Raw genomic sequence first — 12,117 nt, 5'->3', positions numbered from 1 at the left:
TAAAGATTTAAGTCTATTGGCTTTTGAGAAGAAGTCATATAAAAATTTAAGCTTATTTGACCCCTGTGACCTTGAATGTAGATCAAGGTAATTTATTTCAACAAAGTTGGTAGTTCTTTACCCAAGCATGCTACAGGCCCAATATCAACTCTCTGGGCCACTTGGTTATTTAGAAGGAGTCATTTAAACAATTTTAGCCTTTTTGACTCCTGTGACCTTGAATGTAGGTCAAGGTCATTCATTAGAACAAAGTTGGTAGCCCTTCACCCCAGATTGCCACAGGACCAATATAAGGTATCTGTGCCTCACGGGTATTGAGAAGAAGTTGTTTAAAGGAGCAAGAGGCCCACTGGCCTTAACGGTCACCTGAGATTTGAAATATTTCAGTTAATCTAATTGACCATTTTTGGCCCCACCCATCAGCCCAAAGGGTCAGTCAGAGCCAACATATGCATACCATGAAGCTGTCATCGCATGCTGATAATGTTAACAAAGTAAGAATGAATTCCAATAGAAATCAAACAAATGATAGTCAAAAATGTGATTTCCAAATATACTGTAAACTATAGCAAAGTTTACCCCCTCCCCAGGGGGCAAGCGTGTGACCCCCGGGTAATGAAATTCACAATTTTGGTAAAGCACCTTAAGACCCTTTTATCTATGAAAAATATTTGATTCTACCTTATTTTGGTCTTGAGAAGATTTTTGAAATTTCAGTCAATTTGGCCCTTTTTAGCCACCCCCATCAGCCCCTGGTCAGTCAGGGCCAACATGTGCATACCAACAAACCCAGTCAGGGCCAACATGTGCACACCAACAAACTTTCATCAGATGCCAAGCTGATAATGTTAACCAAGTTAGAATGAATTCCAATAGAAATCAAACAAATAATAGTCAAAACTGTGATTTCTCTATATAAACTATAATAGTAAAGTTCACCCCCTCTCCAGGGGCAAACGTGAGACCCCAAGGTCATGAATTCACAATTTTGGTAAAGCATCTTAAGATCCTTAAATCTATGAAGAGTGTTTGATTCGACCATATCTGTTTTAGTTAAATTGACCCTTTTGGCCCTGCCCCTCAGGCCCCTCGGAGGTGGGGACCATATAACTCACAATTTTGGTTGAACTTTAGTCATAGAAGCTTCCTGCCAAATTTCATTGAATTTGGTTCAGCAGTTTTGGAGGAGAAGTCAAAAATGTATATTGTTTACAGACAACACACGATGACCGACAAAAGGCGATTAGATTAGGTCACTTCAGAAATCTCAGATGAACAAAAAAGTTGACCCCATATATACGACGGACGGACACAGACACCAGATCACGGCATAAGCTCACTTGCCTTTTGGGCATGTGAACTAAAAATCAGTGTTCATCTCAAAGGATTTTTAAAAAAAACGTTGAAAAGAGATTTTATGAATAATTATGCAAAATTGTTCAAAAAGAGAAATCTAATTATTGCCTAGGCAAATATGCACATATGCCTGTCCAAAATCACATACCTTAGGCAAATATGCACATATGCCTGTTCACTATCACATACATTAGGCAAATATGCACATATGCCTGTCCACTTTCATATGCTATGGACAAAGAGTTGTACCAAAACTCACTGTAACAACAATTGATATGAAGTGTGATTCAAGTCTTAACATGAACAGGTGATTCATATAAAAAGTGCTTATAAAGAAAATTGGAATTATAAAATGTCTGTCCTAAAACATATTGTCATTATAGAGAGTTATCCCCTGTCCGCCTCCGTAACAGTGGTTTCCTTGGCGATCCATCTAGCGGTGTTATGACATCACCATTTCTTGTTTCTGTGGCAGGGCTTACAAGAGCAGCAATAAAGTAATAGTCTTGAAACTCCAAATATCCACTTAGATGGTATGTCATATTCGTGTAGGCTATAACATACTCACAGGCTGAAAAATAGCTGAAGGCTGCAACAAATGTTAGAACAATTTAAGAAAACAGATCTAGTACAAACAGGCTACAATGAAAATGACAGGGAATATTTCTCATCTATAGATCTGATAAAGAATATGACAGGAACTATTTCTCATCTATAGATCTGATATATAATATGACAGGAACTATTTCTCATCTATAGATCTGATATAGAATATGACGGGAAATATTTCTCATGTATAGATCTCATATAGAATATGACAGGAACTATTTCTCATCTATAGATCTGATGAAATATAACTGTAGCTCGAGTACAAATACCTGGATACTGCTGCTGATATAATAATTCTAATGATCAGGATGATCAGAAGGAGTAATATGCTGCCACTTTAGTATAAATCAAGTGTAATGTCCCATCCCCCAAACACATACCTGTGTGACCTGATTCCTCTTATAAAAGCAATTTTCCACTAATAAAACTGTATGTCTCACAATACATAAGTCTGTGTATTGTGTTCTGGACCACTAGACAATCAGCTTACCAAACAGGATACAGAAAAACTGGTGTCTAACAAAGACCAGCTTACAAAACAGGATACAGTAAAACCGGTGTCTAATAAAGACCAGCTTACCAAACAAGATACAGAAAAACTGGTGTCTAACAAAGAACAGCTTACCAAACGGGATACAGAACAAGAGGCCCAATGGGCTTGTATCGCTCACCTGGCTCTACAGCAATTTTGAAGTTGATTGAGGTCATTTCTACAGATACTATGCTGATAACTTCTTTATTCAAATATCATAGTAGGCTAGGTTTATTCATATTAATACATTTTCTTGTCCTTCATTCCAGCATTCTATTGGCCTTATATCAGGTCTCAGAGGCTCTTGGCTATCGCAAAATTATTGTTTACAGATTTAATCCAATTTTACCCCTGTGACCTTGAATGTAGGTCAAGGTCATTCATTTGAACAAACTTTGTAGCCCTTTACCCCAGCATGCTAAAAGCCTAATATCAAGTCCCTGGGCCTCTTGGTTATTAAGAAGAAGTCATTTGAAGATTATAGCCTATTTGACCAATGTGACCTTTAGTGAAGGTCAAGGTCATTCATTTGAACAAACTTGGTAGCCCCTCACCCAAGCATGCTACAGACCCAATTCCAAGTCCCTGGGCCACTTGGTTATTGAGAAGAAGTCGTTTGAAGATTATAGCCTATTTGACCCATGTGACCTTTAGTGAGGGTCAAGGTCATTTATTTGAACAAACTTTGTAGCCCTTCACCCCAGCATGCTACAGGCCCAATATCGAGTCCTTGGGGCTCTTGGTTATTGAGAAGAAGTTGTTTGAAGATTATAGCCTATTTGACCCATGTGACCTTGAATGAAGGTCATGGTCATTTATTTGAACAAACTTTGTAGCCCTTCACCCAAGCATACTACAGACCCAATACCAAGTCCCTAGGCTTCTTGGTTATTGAGAAGAACTTGTTTGAAGATTATAGCCTATTTGACCCACGTGACCTTGAATGAAGGTCAAGGTCATTTATTTGAACAAACTTTGTAGCCCTTCACCCCAGCATGCTACAGGCCAAATGTCAAGTTCCTGGGCCTCTTGGTTATTGAGAAGAAGTCGTTTGAAGATTATAGCCTATTTGACCCATGTGACCTTGAATGAAGGTCTAGGTCATTTATTTGAGCAAAATTGTTAGCCCTTCCCCCCAGCATGCTACAGGCCCAATATCAAGTCCCTAGGCCTCTTGGTTGTTGAGAAGAAGTTGTTTAAATGAAAAAGTTGACGGCTGATGGCGCACCACGGCATAAGCTCCCTTTCCCTTTGGGCAGGTGAGCTAAAAACTGGTGTCTAACAAAGAACAGCTTACCAAACAGGATACAGAAAAACCGGTGTCTAACAAAGAACAGCTTACCGAACAGGATACAGAAAAAAACGGTGTCTAACAAAGAACAGCTTACCAAACATGATACAGAAAAACCGGTGTCTAACAAAGAACAGCTTACCAAACGGGATACAGAAAAACCGGTGTCTAACAAAGAACAGCTTACCAAACGGGATACAGAAAAACTGGTGTCTAACAAAGAACAGCTTACCAAATGGGATACAGAAAAACTGGTGTCTAACAAAGAACAGCTTACCAAACGGGATACAGAAAAACCGGTGTCTAACAAAGAACAGCTTACCAAACGGGATACAGAAAAACTGGTGTCTAACAAAGAACAGCTTACCAAATGGGATACAGAAAAACTGGTGTCTAACAAAGAACAGCTTACCAAACGGGATACAGAAAAACCGGTGTCTAACAAAGAACAGCTTACCAAACGGGATGCAGAAAAACCGGTGTCTAATAAAGAAAATGATAAGTCCACCAGTTGCTGATATTATTGCAATAAACATCCATTTCTTTATTCTGTATGACAGCTGCTCCTGTAAAGAAATATCAAAAGAATCAAAGAAGTATCATAATATGCATATGGTGTTCTACTTTAGTAACCAGTTATATATATTCCTGTCATATAACAATGTGCTATGCTCTTTCATTGTTGAAAGTCATTGGATTTTGATTAACAATTTACTTCATATATTTATTAAATTTTTCTTTGATAATTACATCACATACAGTAATAAGCAGAAACTTTTCAAATTAAAATAAACACCAATATATAACTATTTTATAAAGCATTAATCAAAATTTTACTCACAGAAGGGGACATGGTTGCCTCCCTTGACCACCGATATATAATTGTATTAAGCAACATGTAGCAGTTACATGCAACCATAAACACTATGAAGATCTTCTCATGGATGGCTGAAAACAACAAATGTCAAATTTTACACCATACTGAAAATAGAAAAAGACTCTTGAGGGTTTCACACAACATACCAATTTAGAATAATTGTTTTATTAAGATCGACAGACAGACAAAAAAAGTGGAAATAAGGGTGAATTGTGTACAGTCCAACATCATCAAAATTAAAGGGACATAGGGGTGAATTGTGTACAGTCCAACATCATCAAAATTAAAGGGACATAGGGGTGAATTGTGAACTGTCAAACATCATCAAAATTAAAGGGACATAGGGGTGAATTGTGTACTGTCAAACATCATCAAAATTAAAGGGACATAGGGGTGAATTGTGTATAGTCCAACATCATCAAAATTAAAGGTACATATGGGTGAATTGTGTACAGTCCAACATCATCAAAATTAAAGGGACATAGGGGTGAATTGTGAACTGTCAAACATCATCAAAATTAAAGGGACATAGGGGTGAATTGTGTACTGTCAAACATCATCAAAATTAAAGGGACATAGGGGTGAATTGTGTATAGTCCAACATCATCAAAATTAAAGGTACATATGGGTGAATTGTGAACTGTCAAACATCATCAAAACTAAAGGGACATAGGGGTGAATTGTGAACTGTCAAATATCAAAATTAAAGGGACATAGGAGTGAATTGTGAACTGTCAAATATCAAAATTAAAGGGACATAGGAGTGAATTGTGAACTGTCAAATATCAAAATTAAAGGGACATAGGGGTGAATTGTGAACTGTCAAATATCAAAATTAAAGGTACATATGGGTGAATTGTGAACTGTCCAATATCATCAAAACTAAAGGGCCAAATGGAAGGAGTTTGTGTACATACGATAATTCTCTTTGTTGGAGATGTAGGTTACTCCAACTAGACAGGAATTTTCTATAGTGTAAAGCCAGAAATTGAGGCGGATCAGGTTGCGGTAGAGGGTTTGATACTGGGGACTGATGTTTCGTAGTCGTTCCATGTAGTAATTGTAGTACATGATGCCAACTGCAAACCTTGGTGTGGCATGGAGGCCGATACAGATCCGCCATACATATGCCTGGGGTAAGATTCCGGTCACAGCACTGATGGATGGTATCACATTTGTCGCCTGTAAACAAAGAACAAATATGAACATGTATCAGATGCATGTTTGAACTCTTTTTTATACAAATGTATATTTACTAGTAGGTCTGGAGTGAACAACATAATGATATTATTATGACAGATAGAAATAGTCTAAATTATGTTATGTAAATATACATTACATATATAGATAACAGGATAAGGCTATCCACTGTATAGGTAGAGGTGCCATACTGGGCCAATAACCCCTGACTGTAGGAAGTGTCTGTCCCCCATGACCATATGGTACAGAAGACTTTCTGAACTAAAGATAGTTTAAGAGGTTGTGTTTGTTTTAAATTAAAACAGTAAATAACTTAATTACTATTCTAATGAAGAATATAACATTCATACCATTAGATGCAGTAAGTTGCCCTAGAATTTATACACTGTTTTATAATTCAATAGACAACATAGTTTAGAGGTTGTGTAGCTTTTACTGAAATGTCCAGTACATTGTTTGTTATTATATTGTATATGGAAGTCTGTATTTCTAAGGTAACATTTATACTTTATAATGGTTTTATCAGCCCAGCACGGCACCTCTCCCTATACAGTGGATAGCCTTACCCTGTTATCTCTATGTAATGTTTATCTACATAACATAATTAAGACTATTTCTATCTGTCATATTATCATAAATTATCAATACAAAAGCAACTAAAACTAGATATTGTGATTGCCATCAATTGGACGAATATAACCCTTTTATATGAAAGATATATTTCTTTCAATAAGCAGTAACAGTCTGGGGCAACAAGGAATGATCAATCAAAAAGAACAGAAGTTATTGCATAAGAAAGAAAGAGAAAGAAAGAGAAAGAAAGAAAAAAAATAGTATATATCACTAATGTCAGAAGAGACATATAAATACATACAGGTAACATATGTATTTGTATAATAATAAAATCTTAGTGTAAGTGGGTGGTCATCACCTGAATCACATTATACCTGTACCAATCTTAAAATGTAAACTAGATATAGCTTCATATGTATACCAAGTAAAAGGAAAAGTCAATTCCACTAGTGAGCATTACATCTATACCATATGCAGGGCTTTTTTGGGGCTGATTTGGGGCCGAATTTCGGCCCATTCCTCATGGCAAAATTGGATATTTTTCCCAATCCGACCAGTTAAAATTTCAAATCGAATGATCTATTATAATAAAAAAAATATATCTTTAAAAATCCGGATGGTGCCATCCCGTCTACGTTTTATTGGTTATTCTGGCCTGATAAAGGGAGATAATGCTCTAGAGTCTAAATAAATATAGCATAGATCCATATTTGTGTCTACTTGATATTTTTACCATTATGTCCATTTTCCCCAATTTACCTGTTGCCACGCATTTTTTCCCAACCCAAAGCCATAGGCCCCATTCCCAAAGAAGTGAAAAAGTCCTGGTATGGGACACATTGAAGATTTCAAATGCTGATTTGGTATACTTCAACTTTCAGATATGATTACCAAAGGGACTAGTTTAGGCATTTCAACAATGTTAACATTATCCATGCAATGTGTATGTGGGTACTATCCTTGTTTGTCAATTTGTCACCATGGCGATTCAGGGTTTGTGTGGGAGGAGCAATGTTACCATGGGGTTTGTGTCTGTTAGGTTGTTTGATTGGGGAATTAGCGTTAGTAGAAATAAGCCCCACCCTGATGAAACCCTCTTTTATATAAACCCTGGGGTGAACGATTGTTCCTTTAAAATAATATGAGAGAAAGTCTCATTTTCCTAGATATCGCCTTATGGCCATATTTGTTTTAACGACCTAACATACAGGTGAGGCATATTCCAAATGTGGTCATACCAAAGATTTATACTAGTTTTGGACAGTTTTTTTAGTCATGTGGCGGAAAGTTCTCTTGATTACTACAAACTTCCTGCTTGACTGACATTTGGATATGCACAGATAATTTTAAACCGTTATCCATCATGACGCAAAGCTCCTTCTCTCCAGTAACTTCATCCATTAGTTTTGTGGTTCCTGATGACTTCATAGTATAGGTGTTACTCACTGCTGGAACTAGGAGCAGAGAAGCAGCTAATTGTTTGACCATTGGATCAAGCTCTGCTTATCACATTGGAACACTTCCTCGTCATCTTTGTCGTTTATACATATAATATAATTACACAAGTCTAGTGTATTGCTTGGTATCATCAGCGGAGATCTTGACTGCATTTTCAACTACTTTTGGTAGGACATTTATATAGACAAGGAAGAGGATAGGACTTAGTACACTCCCTTGTGGAATCCAAATGTCACACTTGACCAATCAGAGCTTTTAAAATTCAGGATAAATCTTTGTTTGCATTTCTTCAGAAATTCTTTAATCCACATAAGGACACACACTGTAATTCCATATCCTCAGTGCTTAATTCTTTTAAAAGTCTTTTGTAAGGGTCTAAATCCAAGGCTTTTTTGAAAGTCAAGGTATAACACATCTATATTGTTCTTCTGGTCTAACTAATCTGTCCATTTATTTGTGACATCGATAAGTTTAGTGACACAGGAATGACCTATAAGATTGTTTGATTCCATATGATCCATAATTTTTTCCCATAAGATTTTCTCCATAACTTTGAAAGTAATTGATGTCAGGCTTAAAAATTGGGTGGTAATTTTGTACGAGAGGTTTGAATCCTTTTTTGTGAATAGTGGTGACATTAGCTACTTTCTATAGTTTTGGTACTTTTTGTTTGTTAAGTGATTTCTGGAAGATATCGGTAAGTGGTCTGGTGCAGATTTCTTTGGTTTCTTTCAGAAGTTTTGGGTGGAGGTTATCTGGACCTTGTGCTTTTGTTGTTTTTAGTTGTTCAAGCAGGTTTTTGAATTTTTCTTCTTCAACTTGAGTTTCTGTCAGGTCTTCTTGCACGTGCATAGGTGCGAAGTTTGGACTATTACTAAAATCCTTGGTTGTGAAAACAAAAATTTGTTGAGTTCTTCTGATTTTTCTTGGTTGTCTGTAAGAATGTTACCAGTTTCTTTTTCAAGACTCTCTATATTGTCTTTGATTTTTGTTTTAGACTTTACATACCTCCAGAATGATCTTGAATCTGTTTTGATGCTTTCTGCCAGCTGCGATTCATATTTCGCCATGGCATTCCTTACTTCGTTGCTTGATATTTTTTTCGATATATTTTATTATTTCTTACTATGGTCATTTCTACAGTGGACATACTTTTTCGATCGTGACTTTTTCGGCTTTATAGCCTTACATGCATTGTCATTCATCCATGGTGTTGTGAAGCTTTTGTTGGATAATTTATACACTGGTATGTTTTGTTTTTTTTTATTTCTTGATTGAGTACGTCGGTAAAGCGATCCCAAGCTTCGTCCACAGATTTTATTTGTTACCCATGGTAGTATTTCTAGATGTTATCTAATGTTATCGCAGTTGTCTTTGTTAAAGTTTAGGCTATAGGGGCTGTCTCACTTTGATCACAGTCAAGTTTTAACAGGAATGTTATAATCGCGTGTTCACTTAATGTCTAAGTGGTACATTTACCTCAAGTTCGACGATTTTGTTGATTTTATATATTGGTTAATAATGATCCAATTAAGTTAAAGTTAACTGTGTATCCTGTTCCCTAATTTAATCCTTGAAGGCTTGGTGATGTGTTATAGTAACAAATTGTCCCGTACCACTTCTAAGAGTTTTCATGCTGGATTTGTTTTTGTTTTACGTCCTATTAACAGCCAGGGCCATTTAAGGACATGCCAGGTTTTGGAGGTGGAGGAAAGCCGGAGTACCCAGAGAAAAACCACTGGCCTACGGTCAGTACCTGGAAACTGCCCACGTAGGTTTCAAACTCGTAACCCAGAGGTACAGGCTAGGGCTAGTGATAAAGTGTCCAGACACGTGCACCTTAACCACTTGGCCACGTGCTGGGGGATTTTCACCAACAGTTGTTGTTTCCTCTTTCCACTTGATTTCTTTAAATACTCACAATATGTGAGTAACTGTGTACTTTTTGTTTGTGGTCAATGGATAGAGCATTTCCTAAGTCTGAGATTACAGTGTTTGGTGAATTGGGGCGTCTATAGATACACTGAAATAGTAGCCAGTCATTGTTTTTGAGTTTGATTTCCACCGTAAAATATTCTATGTTTTCAACATTATGAGGTTGTACTTCTGATGCACTTAAGGTCTCCCTGATATAAATGTTGCTGTAAAGGAACTCCTTATACAATGAAACCTACCTGTTTACTTTACTAATGACACCAATGTTGTGAAATATGACTCAATATCTGTAATATCAACAACAGCAAGTGTAGGTCTACGATCACACAAGTACGGATGTGTATAATGCATCCTAATAAGAGCTTGACCAAGTGTAGACTACCTTGATTGTGGTCATGCACGGCCGAACATCACCTGCAGGACGAGCTGGCATAAACACCTTCACTTAGAGAAGTCAGCTCGTCACGTACATTCACAGCACATGTATACTTGGAAAAGAGGCCCAGAGGGCCTGCATCACTCACCTGGATATTTCAGTAATGATGGCAAAATAATCTGATTTAAGTTATACCAGGTATTTCGAATATTTTTCTACTTCTGAACTGCCTCTCCCAACAATGTTTCAAACTACAGGTGGACCAAAACCTGTTATTCTTGAAAAAGAAAAAGGTTTCTAATTTAAGTTGTTATTTTAGCTATATTTCCCATATTGTGCCTCCTTAGTCCCATCCCCAAGAGGGCCACATCCTTCAATCATTTATACAACTATTTCCCCTATTAGGCAACACAGTTGTTGTTGGGTTGGGGAAATAGCATTGGTAGAATATGCCATACCCTGATGAAACAATGTTATTTTGTGAAACAATAATGCTGAAGAATAAAGCTGAAATGTAGGAAGAAGAGATCTAGATTTTTTTTCATATTATTTTAAACAAAATACTGTTCACCACAGGGTTTATATGCAAAAAATAATTTCACCAGGGTGTGGCTTATTCTACCAATGCTAATTCCCCAACCCAACAGCCTGAAGGATGCATGGAAACCCCATGGTAGCCACCACAAACACAAAAATTGCTGTGATGACACAAGTGGCTCAGAGATGATCCCAAGCCTAACTGTAAAAGAGATCGATGACAAGTAATAACTAAGTAAATACAGGTAAGTTATCAGTTATTTATACCACAATAGTGTTAATAGACATGTGTCATAATATAAGATATTTACAACATGGCCATATTACTGACATAACTGGTTACTTCTGTGATAAATAATGTATCTACTACACAATGTCAGACAAATCAATAAACATCATTCTTTTCAATTAAGAAAAAAAACCTAAACAGGATGTATATCATGATCAGAGACCTTCAAACCTCCCTTCTGATGCATCATTTATGCGACTCATCTCATATCATTTCTAAAGAACCTCTGTGAGCAAACTAGACAGATATCTATTGTATGTAATACACACTCATTCGTCGTAGTGTTTACTTACTACCAAAATGCTCTGCATCGTATTCCAGCTTACATCTTATGTGAATAATTAATGGGATCGTATCTTGGACCACACTGCATGACTGAGCATTAGACCTATCTTTACCTAGTCCGAATTTTCTGACGATTATCTTACTTCGTAGATAGTACTATTAACATAAGAGTCCTTCGGATTAATTTTTACCCTAGAAATATCTACTCTATTAAACTCAGCAATTTTCATAATTTTCTTGATGACTGCGTCAATATTCTCATTTACAGGATAGAAAAGCCATCGTAGTTACACATAATGCTATATTCAACTTACCGTTAGTCATGTCATTGGAAGTATTGAAGTACTTACTTTGCAAACTGTTTCGTTAACATCGTAAAATCGGAACAGGACTCCCGATAGAAAGCAGAAGAGCAGGGAGAAAGCCGGTAACGATACGGTCACGTATGCAATTTTCGCGAAGTGTATTCGCAACATTGTACCATGGATATTTTCTTTGGCTGCAACTGCATCAGTTCCCATTTTGACCGTCTAGTTGGCAAAGTTTTGTGCTGTGTTATCTATAATTAAATACAAGTCTCTGGCCTGATGTAAAATTCAATCTCCCGAGATGACGACGGAAGTGTCCCTAGACACGGTAAAATGATTTTGCAGATTCATCACAAAATAAAACGGGACGCCATATATCAAAATCGTAAATAGCTTCACGTTTTGAGCAAACTTTCTGTTACAAAAATAATGTTATGTTGATACATAATATATGTTTTATTGAAATTTATCATTTTAGAACCAATGGTTTT

The 12,117-nt window shown here is 36.7% G+C and overlaps 1 protein-coding gene across 1 annotated transcript; it reads right to left on the bottom strand.

Annotated features, from left to right (window-relative positions):
- Nucleotides 1–709: 709 nt before the first annotated feature.
- LOC117328660 (post-GPI attachment to proteins factor 2-like) lies at nucleotides 710–11,940 on the bottom strand. Its single transcript, XM_033886102.1, has 5 exons — nucleotides 11,669–11,940; nucleotides 5,583–5,847; nucleotides 4,630–4,736; nucleotides 4,246–4,354; nucleotides 710–1,945 (listed from the first exon to the last, which is right to left on the bottom strand). Exons 1-5 carry the CDS (start codon nucleotides 11,837–11,839, stop codon nucleotides 1,734–1,736), a joined length of 864 nt encoding a protein of 287 aa, XP_033741993.1. The 5' UTR covers nucleotides 11,840–11,940; the 3' UTR covers nucleotides 710–1,733.
- Between the last annotated feature and the right edge of the window lie 177 nt (nucleotides 11,941–12,117).

This window comes from Pecten maximus, chromosome 6, assembly GCF_902652985.1.
Source record: "Pecten maximus chromosome 6, xPecMax1.1, whole genome shotgun sequence".
Lineage (NCBI taxonomy): Eukaryota > Metazoa > Mollusca > Bivalvia > Pectinida > Pectinidae > Pecten > Pecten maximus.
Note: the sequence above shows the minus strand (reverse complement) of the source record. Positions and strands in the feature narration are given on the sequence as shown.

Excerpts from the sequence above, each read along its gene's own strand:
- LOC117328660 (XM_033886102.1), bottom strand. The coding sequence starts at position 11,839 with ATGGGAACTGATGCAGTTGCAGCCAAAGAAAATATCCATGGTACAATG. Across the intron at positions 4,737-5,582 it reads CTCCAACAAAGAGAATTATC|CCATCCATGAGAAGATCTTC; the intron begins GTATGTACACAA and ends TGTTGTTTTCAG. Across the intron at positions 4,355-4,629 it reads AGGCAACCATGTCCCCTTCT|GAGCAGCTGTCATACAGAAT; the intron begins GTGAGTAAAATT and ends ATTTCTTTACAG.